The sequence below is a fragment of the Myodes glareolus genome, chromosome 25 (genome assembly GCF_982192425.1).
Source record: "Myodes glareolus chromosome 25, mMyoGla1.1, whole genome shotgun sequence".
Lineage (NCBI taxonomy): Eukaryota > Metazoa > Chordata > Mammalia > Rodentia > Cricetidae > Myodes > Myodes glareolus.
This window is the reverse complement of record NC_142050.1, coordinates 37,108,542-37,120,334: the sequence shown is the minus strand read 5'-3', so window position 1 is coordinate 37,120,334 and position 11,793 is coordinate 37,108,542. Positions and strand designations below refer to the sequence as shown.

General features: G+C 46.0%; 1 protein-coding gene across 1 annotated transcript in view; it reads left to right on the top strand.

Annotated features, from left to right (window-relative positions):
- Positions 1-58: 58 nt before the first annotated feature.
- The window catches only part of Parp12 (poly(ADP-ribose) polymerase family member 12), a 37,538-nt gene continuing 25,803 nt past the window's right edge, over positions 59-11,793 (top strand). Inside the window, exons 1-3 of the mRNA XM_085683677.2 lie at positions 59-396; positions 5,294-5,429; positions 8,460-8,760. Of these exons, the coding sequence (XP_085539803.2) occupies positions 59-396; positions 5,294-5,429; positions 8,460-8,760 (775 nt within the window). The remainder of the gene's footprint in view (positions 397-5,293; positions 5,430-8,459; positions 8,761-11,793) is intronic.

Sequence of the window (11,793 nt, the reverse complement as noted above, 5' to 3'; positions counted from 1 at the left end):
AGAGCCGTGGCTCGTGACCGCCGCCGCCGTCGTCCGCGCTAGCCTCGATCCGACGACCATGGCTCAGGCCGCGGTGGCGGTGGCAGAGGTGACCCAGGTGCTGTGCGCAGCCGGCGGTGCCTTGGAGTTTGGCCAGCTGCGGCGCCGCTTGCGAACGAGCCCGGGCGCCGACGCGCTGGAGCGGCTGCTGCGGGACCGCGGGCGCTTCGTGGTGGCCTCGCGGGCGGGCGCGGGCCGGGCGGCGGCGGCGGCCTCGGAGCGCGTGGTGCTGGCCGTGTCGTCGCTGCGTCTGTGCCGCGCGCACCAGGGCCCCAAGCCGAGTTGCACCGGGCTCTGCGCGCAACTGCATCTCTGCAAGTTCTTCATCTACGGCTCCTGCAAGTTCCCGAAGACCGGGTAAGGACGCCGGCGACGGGCGGAGGCCCCTGCCCCTCGGCTCCCGGGCCTCCACCCCCGTCCCGAGTTTGGAGCAGACAGCTAGGAGACTGTTCCACAGCCTCGCCTGCCCCTCACTCTAATGAGCGTTCACTGATCACCTGCTTAGTGGCTGGCCCTGTGTGATGGAGTGGCTTTGATAGGATGTGGTACCAGGAGGGACACCTGAGCATGGCATTATGGCTCCCGAGGGAAGTTGAGGGGCAGGCAGCAAGGCTCGCTTGAGCTGTAAGGAAGCTTGGAAAGCTCCATTCAACTCCTGTTTGCCTGCTGAGAAGCCGAAACTCAAGATTTTCAAGGTCCTTAGTGAAAAGTTTCTGCAACCCGTGGAGCCTCTCTGCTGATGCAGCAATCCACATCAGACCAAATCAAACCGAATTAGAAAAGGCCCAGGTTTAATGGCTACAACGTTCCCAGATGATTTTCCAGCCCCGCCCAGCCCCCCCCCACCCCAGCGGAGACGGGAAAGAGAGACTGAAAACCCCCTGTCTGTCTGTCTGTCTGTTTTCTGGGGGACAATTTACATACCCTGTGACCATCTCTGGGGGAGGGTCATCATTTGGCGAGCTTTCTGAGCTGTGGCAGGGTTTGGAGAGAGATGGGGGAGGGGTCCTGGGGTGGAACTTCCACCAGAACATTGCAGACTCTGGGTAAATGGATGCCAGGGGCTGGGGTGAAGCTTCTACCAGAACACTTGGGGAACTGATTCCTGCCATCTCCTAGTCCTTCTGGGTGCCTTCCTACACACTCCACCCCCCAGCTGTGGTTCATTTGGTGGCGTTGCCCTTTCTGGAATGCCCTTCCTGATTTGCTCTGTAGTGTCTCGGGCAGCAACCCAGCAACCGGAAGATAATATCCTTGGTGAGTTCTTCCTCTTCACTCTCCCACATCACACTGTTTACTGCTGCTGCCCTTGTTAGTCTGGGCTGGCTCTCCACTTGCATTTGCATTTAGTTGGTGATTAGTGGAATTTGTTTATACTGAAGGATTTGGGCCTCGCCTTGAAGGTGATCAGGCCTGTTGGAAGGCAGCTATCGGGTTTGCATTTTAGGAAGATGATTGATTGGGTAATGGTGTGGATGCTGAGTTAGCAGAGGATGCTGAGAATGCCTGCTCTGAAGCGAGTCCAGTTATCTAGAATTAGTGTTTTCACCCTCCTGCTTCCTTCTGTAACACAGAAGACATTATTATAATTATTATGATGATGAGGTCAGGTTAATAGTCACCTTGGGTTAGTAGCCTTGCAGTCATTCGGGGATCCAGTTTGACGAATACAGCTGTACCCTCAACACTTTTGAGGCAGTTTGAAGCGTCAAGTTCTAAAAGTTGAAGGAAAGTCTGAACAGTAGAGGGTCTGGTGGGAGGTTTGTGTGGACCAGGTCTAGAAGTGGTAAATATCGCCGCTACCAGAAGCTAAGTTGTCTCCTGACCCTAAGGGGTATGGCCAGGGTAACGTGGTCTCTAGGGCTCAGCCCTTCTAACCTAATCTTGGTTAGAACTTCACAAAGAATATGTGTGAGAGAAATTTGGGGAAGTTGAAGGAGAGGCTGTGGAGAAATGATTGCTGCTCCCGCTGGGGACTGAAGGCTGGAGAGGGCTTCCCGGCTATTATCTAAAAGGCAGACTGTTGAACCCTTAGGCGCTGGTTTGGAGGCTGCTAGGTGGTAAATCCCGTGACCCAGTCACAGGAGCAGAGCAGATCTGAGAAGGTGGGCCTATAGAGATATTGGAGCTTTAGAAATAACCTGCCAGGCAGGAATGAGATCTCTCTAAGGCGAAAGAGGAGCTGCCAGCCCAGAGAAAGAGGGTGTGTAACAAGTGCTGGCTGTGAATGAATGAACTGGAGATGGCCTCGCTATGTTGGCCTGACTGGCATGAGGCTGGCCTCCAACTCACGAAGATCTTCCTGCTTCTGGGATTGAAGTCGTGCACCACTGTACCCTCCTGGTGAACCTTTATAATGTGCTTAATTGGTAAGATAATCATGGAAGGAAGATCTCTTCTTACGCAAATTCCCAAAATTTGGGTTTAAATTTTGTTCTAGAAATCTGGACATGTGATATTTACTGGCCGACGTGACTGAGGTTCTTCCTCATTTTTCACCTTTGTCTAATCCCATGATTTTATACTAGGTAGTTTCCTAAACTACCCCAAACGTTTTTTCCCATGGGAAATAGAAAGTGAGTGTGACTAACTGTACTTTTTTGTGACTTTTGTCTTTTTGGTGGCAGGGCTATCTCTGGGAGTTTCAGTGAGTTTCCTGCCTTACATTCCTGTCTCCACCCAGCTGTAGCACTCCTGTCTCCACCTCCCTTGTGCTGGGGCCCCCTTTGTTGAGCTCTGTTTCTCTTCTAGAGAGATTCGACCTTGTGTGGCCCAGGGTAGCCTTGAACTTACAGAGATTAAAGGGAGATTAAAGTTGCGTGCCACCACTCCCTGGCCTGCGGCTGAGCTCTGCACTCTGATCTTCAGGCAAGCTTTATTTGTTGAAACAAACAAGCAAAAAATGACACAACACTTCAGTCATTGACTTCAGACCTGTGCTCAAGAGGCAGTGTGTCTGGTGACGAGAGCTAGTCACCTTGTTTGAACCCAGCTCTGCTCTTTGCTGGCTAGTATTTGGCGAGTGGTTTTATGGCTAAGTCCCCTCAACGATGCTGAGATTATTACCTCACAGGCTCTCTGAGGACTGAATGAGTTAACTCATGAGACAGGCAGCCCCTGTTGCATAGAAAATGCTCAGCAAGCTTTAGTTGTCATTATTGAAGTTATTTGGTATATTTGGCGTTGGCATTACCAATTTACTTTCCCTTGTCTTCTCTTGTCAGCTTCTTCCTAACCCTCTGAGTATTTGGCTTGTTTGTTTTATACCTTTCAGGGGCCTCTCCTGGTTACCCCTCAGTTCTCTGCCCACTCCAGACTCTGCAGTGCCCTTTTCCTTTCGGGCCACTATTTTCTTACTACAGCTGACCTCGGACTTCGCGCTCCATATTTGAGTTCTTTTTTATTGCATTCACCAGGTGGGGGACAGGAGACAAGGATGACTTTGTGGTTTTTGATCTTCAGGGGAGCTAGTAGGAGAAAAGGGTTTGGGGATGGATCAGCATGTTGGCAGTCTCTCAAGATGTTCATTACAGACGTAAAATAAGGCATAGGAGATGCTGCTTTGCCTGCCTTTTCAGATGACCAAGACAGTTATTTGAAGATTTGTCCCTGAGTTCTTAGGGTGGAGTACCAGTGCCTGATAAGTATGCTTGTGGGTTGAAAGTGTGGAGGAGGGGAGTTGCAAGAGGACTGGACCCAGGGGTATGTGTCTACGTGTACACATACCTGAAAGCATGAGTCACTCTGCTTAGCATTAAAAAAAAATTTACTTTTATTATTAATTATGTGTCTGTGTGGGGGTAGAGTGGAGGGAGTTGTGTACATAAATGCAGGTGCCTTCGAAGGCCAGAAGAGAGTGTCGGTGAGACACCAGCCATGGGTGCTGGGAATTGACTGCAGGACCTCTGAATGAGCAGTGTAGTGTTCTTAACTACTGAGCCATCACTCTACCCCCTGCTCAGTTTTTTCTTTTCTTTTGTTTGTTTGTTTTTCTTATGTGTGTGTGTGAGAGACAGGGTCTCTCCCTGACTATCCTGGAGCTCACTATGTAGCCCAGGCTGGCCTCGACTCACAGAAATCTGCCTGCCTCTGCCTCATGAGTATTGGGATTAAAGGTGTGTGCTATCATGCCCTACCCTTACTCAGGTTTTTTTTTTAAATTGATTTTTATTGAGCTCTACATTTTTCTCTGCTCCACTCTCATCCTCTCCCCTCCCCTTCAACCCTCCCTCAAGGTCCCCATGCTCCCAGTTTACTCAGGAGATCTTAACTTTTTAAACTTCCGTGTATAGTAGGTCTATGTCTGTCTCTCTTAGTGTCCTCATTGTTGTCTAGGTTCTCTGGGCTTGTGGTTTGTAGGCTGGTTTTCGTTGCTTTATGTCTAAAAACCACCTATGAGTGAGTACATGTGACAATTGTCTTTCTGCCTTACTCAGGTTTTTAATACATGTGTAAGTGCTCACTGAGTGGCCAGTCTGCTATGAGGCGTTTTGCATGATGGCCCTGATGTTCTCATTGCATACTTGCTGAGAAGGGTTGTCTGGGCTCCATACTCTGCCCAGTGCCGTCTCTTCCCAGTCATGTTTCCATGCATAGCTGCTTTTTCTCTGCTGCTTATAAGTAGGGTCAGGAAGTGTTTCTGAAAACTTGCCATGAGGAATGATTTTACCAGTTCTGTAAGTCTGCCGTAAGTATCATAGATTGGGTGGCCTGACCTTTCTTCTGTCCTCCTTCTCCTCCCTTCCTCTCTTACACTTCTTCCCTTTCCTGCCTCCCCCTCCTTCACAGGGGCTTGTGATGTTGTCCAGCTAGTCTAGAACTTGTGATCCCACTGCCTCAGCTTCTGAGTGTTGGGATTACAAATGTCTGCTGTAATACCCGACAGACCAGGAGGCTTGAACAACAACAATTTATTTCTCACAGTTCTGGAGGATGGAATTTTGAGATGAGGTGTTGGGCAGGTTGGTTTCTTCTGAGATTGCTTTCCTTGGCTTTCAGATGGCCACCTTCTTCCTGGGGTTCTCATAAGCTTTTCCTCTATATGGATCTTTGCTCTAGTCTCCTTTTTGTTAAAGGACATCAGTCATGTTGGATTGGAACTACTCTAATGACCTTATTTTAACTTAATTATCCCTCTCATGACCCTATCTCCAAAAGCAGTTTCACGTCCTAAGGATCCAGAAGTTGGAGCTCTAATAGAGGATTTTGGGTGAGATCAAATTTAGCCCATAACACCGTCTCTGCTTCTTTGCAGGAAGGACTGTAGGAACGGCCACAGCTTGAAGACTGACCACAACCTGAGTGTGCTGAGAACTCATGGTGTTGACCACCTCAACTCTAATGAGCTTTGCCAACTCTTGGTTCAAAATGACCCCTGGCTTTTACCAGAAGTGAGTGCCAGAGGGATGGTGGGGTTGAGGTCTTCTTTGCAAATAATAGTGGAGAAGCCAGATGGTTGGAAGATAGATAACTCAGTGCTGGAGAGAGCTGAGAACACCATTTTTATCAAGAGCCATTGCATGGAGGAGACTTAGATTTAATATCCAGCTCTGCTAATTAAATATACTGGATTTAATATCCAGCTCTGCTGATTTTGGACCAGCCTTGGCATCTCTTGAAACTTTTCCTTCCCAATCAGTTGACAGTGAGGTTGGCCAATGCCTGAAGCAAATGTTATTTAGCACTGAGCAGAATGAAAGACCCCAGTTGGCTTGTCCCTGAATTGCGGGAATTGGAACTGTAAGTTTGGGTATTGTTCTATGGTGATGTCTTTCAGAGCTTCTTGACAGTCACTCAGTATTCTCTCTACTCCTTTTACCCGGGAGAATTGAACATAGCTGACATGCATTCTCAGATGGTGTAAGCTTATTGCATTATCTCTGTATCATTTGGTGGACAAACAGCACAGAAGATTTATTGGGTAAGGCGCAGGGAACGTATAGAGAACTTTTAGACCACGGCAAGGTGGGAATTACATTCATGGCAGGGGAGGAAGGAAGGTGCTGAGTGGGAGACTGACTGACTATAGCCTGTGTTTGACAACAGTTCTGCCAGGCTCCCAGGGGCTGCTAGAGGGTTGCTGTGACTCACCAGATGAGGCCTGCTTTTGGATCTGCTGAGGCAAGGCCTCAGTGTGAACAGGACACTGGTTTTAAAGGGCACCTCTGGCCTCGAGTTTCTCCAGCAGATGTGAGTAGGGTATTTACCATGCACAGGACAGGTTACATGGGATGTTTGGACACTGTTACTGGTTTGATTTAACACATTAGATTGGCATATTTTAATGCAGATAGTTCCGTATTAGACAGTGTCACCCATTTGAGAAACGGTAGCATATCATCGTGAGTGGCACATAATAAATGTTAACTTTTTATCTTTGCCTTTTGAAAATTCATATTGATTTTATTCAGCTAAGCTTTCGGGAATATCCATTTTGGTTTGGCACTGTGAACAGGAGATAAAAGATCCTGCTTTGTCCTTAAAGGAAGCAAATCAAATTGTGGAATAAGAAGGTCACAGAATGATTTCAGAGTGATGTTTGTGATTGTGAGAGTTCACATTCTGGGCTGTGGGCAAAGGTGTTTTCAGGCGGATGAGTCCTGTCCTGAGTGCTGGAAGATAAATGAGCAAGGACGAGGACAATCTGGCACCCCCGATGTGCTGGCATTGATGGACACTTTCTTGTTTTCCTGTGTAGTAATCACAGCAACTCTGCCACATTGAAATTCTACTCGTTTTAGAGATTTAAAAATTGGAGTCTCAAAGCTGATGAGTGGCTTGTCCACGGCAGTTGTCAGAATTGATATCTAACTTTTCCCGTGAGTCCTGCTTCTGAAGCCCTCAAGGGATTTTCTACAGCTTGTGAAACTTAATGCCTAGGAGTCAAGTGGGTGGGCCAGTTTCCGTGATGAAGTCTTTGAAATGTAGAAAAGGAGCAGTGGATTGGGGTTCAAGCTGCAAGTCTGTAGTTGTGCATTGTGGTGCGTGTTTTGTGATCTTGGTTGGTGAAGGCAGAGGACTAGGACTCATCCTCTAGTTCTGTAGGCTGAGGCCAGTCTGGGCTGTGGGAGACCTTGTATCAATAAACCAGAAAAAGGTTGCAGGCTTGCCAGCAACCCAGCTGATGAAACAACAGATACAGTGGCTAGCTGAGTGACTGGGACCAGCTGATGAAATTTTAATAAAATTTATCAAATTTGTTAGTAAACACACACATGTACAAGGGTGAGCATGAATGTGCCACAGTGCAAAGGTCAGAGGACAACTCTATGGAGTTGTTCTTCCTTCTTACCTTTATGTTGACTCTGGTGTTTGAGTCAGGACCTCAGGCCTCAGCAGCTGGTGCCTTTACCTGTTGGGCCTGGCTGTTGAACTTTGGAGTTTGCGAGTTCCATTGAAAAATGAAGTGTTTTTTTTTTTTATTTCTCTTTTGCTTTTGGGGGGCCTGCCACTCAGCTCCCAAATAAATCACACATGGAGGGTTAGTCTTAATTATGAATGCTTAACCTCAGCTTGGCTTGTTTTATCCAGCTTTCCTTAATTTAAATTATCCTGATTACCTTTTGCCTCTGGGATTTTTTCTTTTCTTACTTCTGTATATCTTATTCTGTGACTGGCTGGGTGGCTGGCCCCTAGAATCTTCCTTGTTCTCTCTTGCTCCTTCTTCCTCCATTTCTCAGATTTCTCCTCCTATTTATTTTCTCCGTCTGCCAGCCCTGCCTATCCTTTTCTCCCGCCTCGCTATTGGCTGTTCAGCTTTTTATCAGACTATTAGATGTTTTAGGCAGGCACAGCAACACAGCTTCACAGAGTTAAACAAATATAACACACCTTAAAATAATTTTCCACAACAATGAGGTAGTGGTATTTGGCCTTTTCTGAGATACTTTAGCCCTCATAACCTCTCTGACTTTGAACTTAGAAAGGAAAATTGGGAGAAATGAGATACTTGGTTTGGTGAGGCTGTTGAGGGTAAGGATAGGTAGGAGACTGCTACTGCTCCTGTTCCTTTGAAGTTGTTTGGATCTTCCTAGGGGAGGGTCTTGTTCGGAGTGTATTTTATTTTAGGGAACATTTTGGTATACATGTGTCTTATTTATTTGTTTGTTTATTATGTATACAGTATTCTGTCTGCAGGCCAGAAGAGGGCACCAGGCCTCATTACAGATGGTTGTGAGCCACCATGTGGTTGCTGGGAATTGAACTTAGAACCTTTGGAAGAGCAGGCAATACTCTTAACCGCTGAGCCATCTCTCCAGCCCCTGGTATCCATGTCTTAAGTGAAAGGTGACCTCTCTGGCCCATGTGAATGGTGAAATAATACATTGGCTCTGAGGCCCCTTCTCCCCGTGGCAAGGTTATTGAGGAGATGTGCTGTGTAAAGTGTTCATGGGATGATCTTTTATGCTCTTTGTTAACAGATCTGTCTTCATTACAACAAAGGCGATGGACCCTTCGGCTCTTGCTCGTTTCAAAAGCAATGCATTAAACTCCATGTCTGCCAGTACTACTTACAGGGAGAGTGCAAGTTTGGCACTGGCTGTAAGAGGTCCCACGAGATCACTAACTCTGAGAATCTGCAGAAATTGGAGAAGCTGGGTATAAGTTCTGACATGGTGAGCAGGCTGCTCTCTACTTACCGGAATGCATATGACATCAAGAATAAGGGCTCCGCCCCCAGCAAAGTGTCCCCTTCTCCTGTAGGTTCACCGGGAACTTCTGGTAAGGCTCCTGGAAAGTGCTGTGGGTCCTGGGCTTGTGACCTGGGTTTTTGTTGGTTGGTAAATAGAATATGACTTTGTGCAATTGTGAACTTCTTTAGTAACAGTCATTGATCTTTCCTAGCTCAGGTTCCGAAGATGAGTTGAAAGTCTAGGCTTAGTCAAACAAGGCATTCTAGGTGATGTGAACTGGGGTGGGTACCCTAGAGGCTTTGGATTTGCACTGAAGTGAGGTCAGTTCCCCTCTGTGCAATTGCCTTCCCACTCTCTGGAGAATTTTTATTTTCAGTGAGGGACTTAGAGTTGGGATGCTGGTTATACAGCTCTAGGGCCAACCATTTGGTGGTATTCTTTATATAACAGAAGAATTGAAAAAGGCATTTGTAAAACTGGCCTTGACCATCTTCCTGCCATGAGTAAACAGATGTTCCCCCCCTTGTTAAATCTTTTTTTTTTTTTTGGCCTTATTCTCTATTTCTTTTTATCATCTAAACAGTGCTTGGCCTGTCAACATAAGTGAGTAGGCAGGAGATTTTTTTTTTAAGTGTCTGTCAGGCTTAGTGACAAGTAGATGACTTCTCATTTGAGATTTTATAATATTTTGCGTTCATAGGTGTTTTATCCTATGTGTGTCTGTGTACCATGCACTTCTGGTGCCTGCAAAGGTCACAGGTCAGGAGAATGCATTAGAGTCCTAGGAGCTGAATTGGCAGATGGTTGTGAGCTGCTATGTAGATGCTGGGAATTGTACCCAGGTCCTCTGGAAGAGGAACCAATGCTCTCAACTGCTCAGCAATCTTTAGCCTCTAGTAGAATTTTTTAAAAAATAATTTTTAGTTTTTTGCTAATTTCGTAAATGTATACACTTTTCTTAATCATATTCAACCCAAATCCCCTTCCTACTCTTTCCAATACTTTCTCCAACTTTATGTGATTTTTAAAAAGGATTTTATTTCACTTTTACTTATGTGTATGTGTGCATTTGTGGATGTGTAAGTGCCTCTAGGAGTCAGAAGAGGGCATCAGATCCTCTGAAACTGAATTTGTAGATGGTTTTGAGCCTCCATGTGGGTGCTCTAAACTGAATTCATGTCCTCTGGAAGAGCAGCACACATTCCTAACCACGGACCCATTTCTTTAGATCCCTCATGCTATCATCTTAAAAGTTACTTGTTAACATTTATTTGTGTGTGTGAGCGTGCTATAGCACATGTGTGTAGGTCAGAGGACAGTTTGTAGAAATCTTTCTCTCCTTGTGGGTTCCAGGGACTAAACTTGGCAGCAAGTTATCTTACCACTGAATTTTATTAGTGCAACCTGCGTGCTTGTTGACATGGGGTCATCCACCTGAATAAACAACCTACCATTGGCTGTACCACCAAAGAAAGATGACTTTCCCTTTCCAAAGCAGTAATTAGTTGCCAATAGCTCATGAGCCCCTCGTATGGAAGCATTCATAATGGAATGCTGACTGGCTTAATCTTGTGCAGGTAAACCATAGCTGTTGTGAATGCATGCGTGCAATGGCCATCCTTTGTCTAGAAGACGGTGTTTCCTAGTACTTTCCCCATCTTCCAGCACTCATCTTTCTGGCCCTCCTTTTGATATGTTCCTTTGTCCTTGAGGGGCGTTGATAAAATGTTTTATGTAAGACTAAACACTTAATAGTCACTGATTTTTGGCGCTTTGACCAGTTATGATTCTATATTGGTTGCTTCTCACTGCAAAAAGATTCTTCTGTAACCAAGTTTGAAAGCAGCACTAATATATGGGTATAAAATACATATTTAAAAGGTGGTTTGACAACACATTCATTGAACAAAACAACAGTAGTAGGTTGTCTAATGCCTGTGACCTCTCTAGCCATGGACTTTTGGTTAGGTTTATAGTACCAAGCATGAATTTCCTCCTATAGAGCAAGTCAAAATCCAACCAGAAGCAGTTGGTTGCCCCTGATATGTCTATACCAGTAGACATACCTTGCCTGGCAGAATGTAGCCTACAGAATCCACTCACTGATGTAGGAGGGTCTTCTGTCTATCTGTTGCTTTCATTGGTTAATTAATGAAGAAAACTGCTTGGCCTGATAGGTCAGAACATAAGTAGGTGGGGAAGACAGAACAGAATTGTGGGAGAAAGAAAGCAGAGGCAGGCAGACAATGAAGCTCCCGGCCCGGCCCAAGATGGATGTAGGTTAGAATCTTCCTGGTAAGCCACCACCTCGTGGTGCTACACACATTAATAGAAATGGTTTAATCAAGATGTGAGAGTTAGCCAGTAAACAGCTAGAAGCTAATGGGCCAGGCAGTGTTTAAATGAATACAATTTGTGTGTTATTATTTCGGGTGTAAAGCCAGCCTTGCGGGAGCCAGGTGGGATGAAAAGCAGGCCTGCTTGCCTCATCACTACAACTCACTGCTGGGTATTCTGCTGAAGACTTTTCTCCTCCAGTGGCTTGCCTTGGGCCTTCTACCACTGTGAAAGTTAGCCAGCAGGGAGGATGTTTTCGGGTTAGTTTCAGTTTGATTTCTGTTTTCCAAAGTATGTTGTGTCTTCACTGTCTACTTAATGCTGAGCAGCCAAGAACAATAACCTGTGTTGTTTTGGGGTTCCTCTGGGGTCTCCCTGACCAATGACTCTTAGGTATCCCACGCATGGGACTAAGATTTTTACTTAGTAACTCAGGTGTTCTGGGGGAAAGACTTGTCCATCCATATAGTGGACCTCTACTCAAATTCTTTTTTTAAAAATTACATATTTAATTAAAATTACCTTATAAAGCAGTGTGTTTCTTTTTTCTTTTTTTCTTTTTAATTTTTTTTTATATAGTGGCTGGAGAGACAGTCGTGGGTGCTGGGAACTGAACTCTTATATTTTTGGTTGTGAGCCTAGCCTTTAACGGCTGAGTCATCTCTCCAGCCCAAAGCAGTGTGTTTCTATAAGCCTTTTTCAGTAGAGCCTTAGTTTCAGTTAATGCACCCCACCCTATGGGCAGTGGTGGTGCATGCATTAAATCCCAGCACTCGGAAGGCAG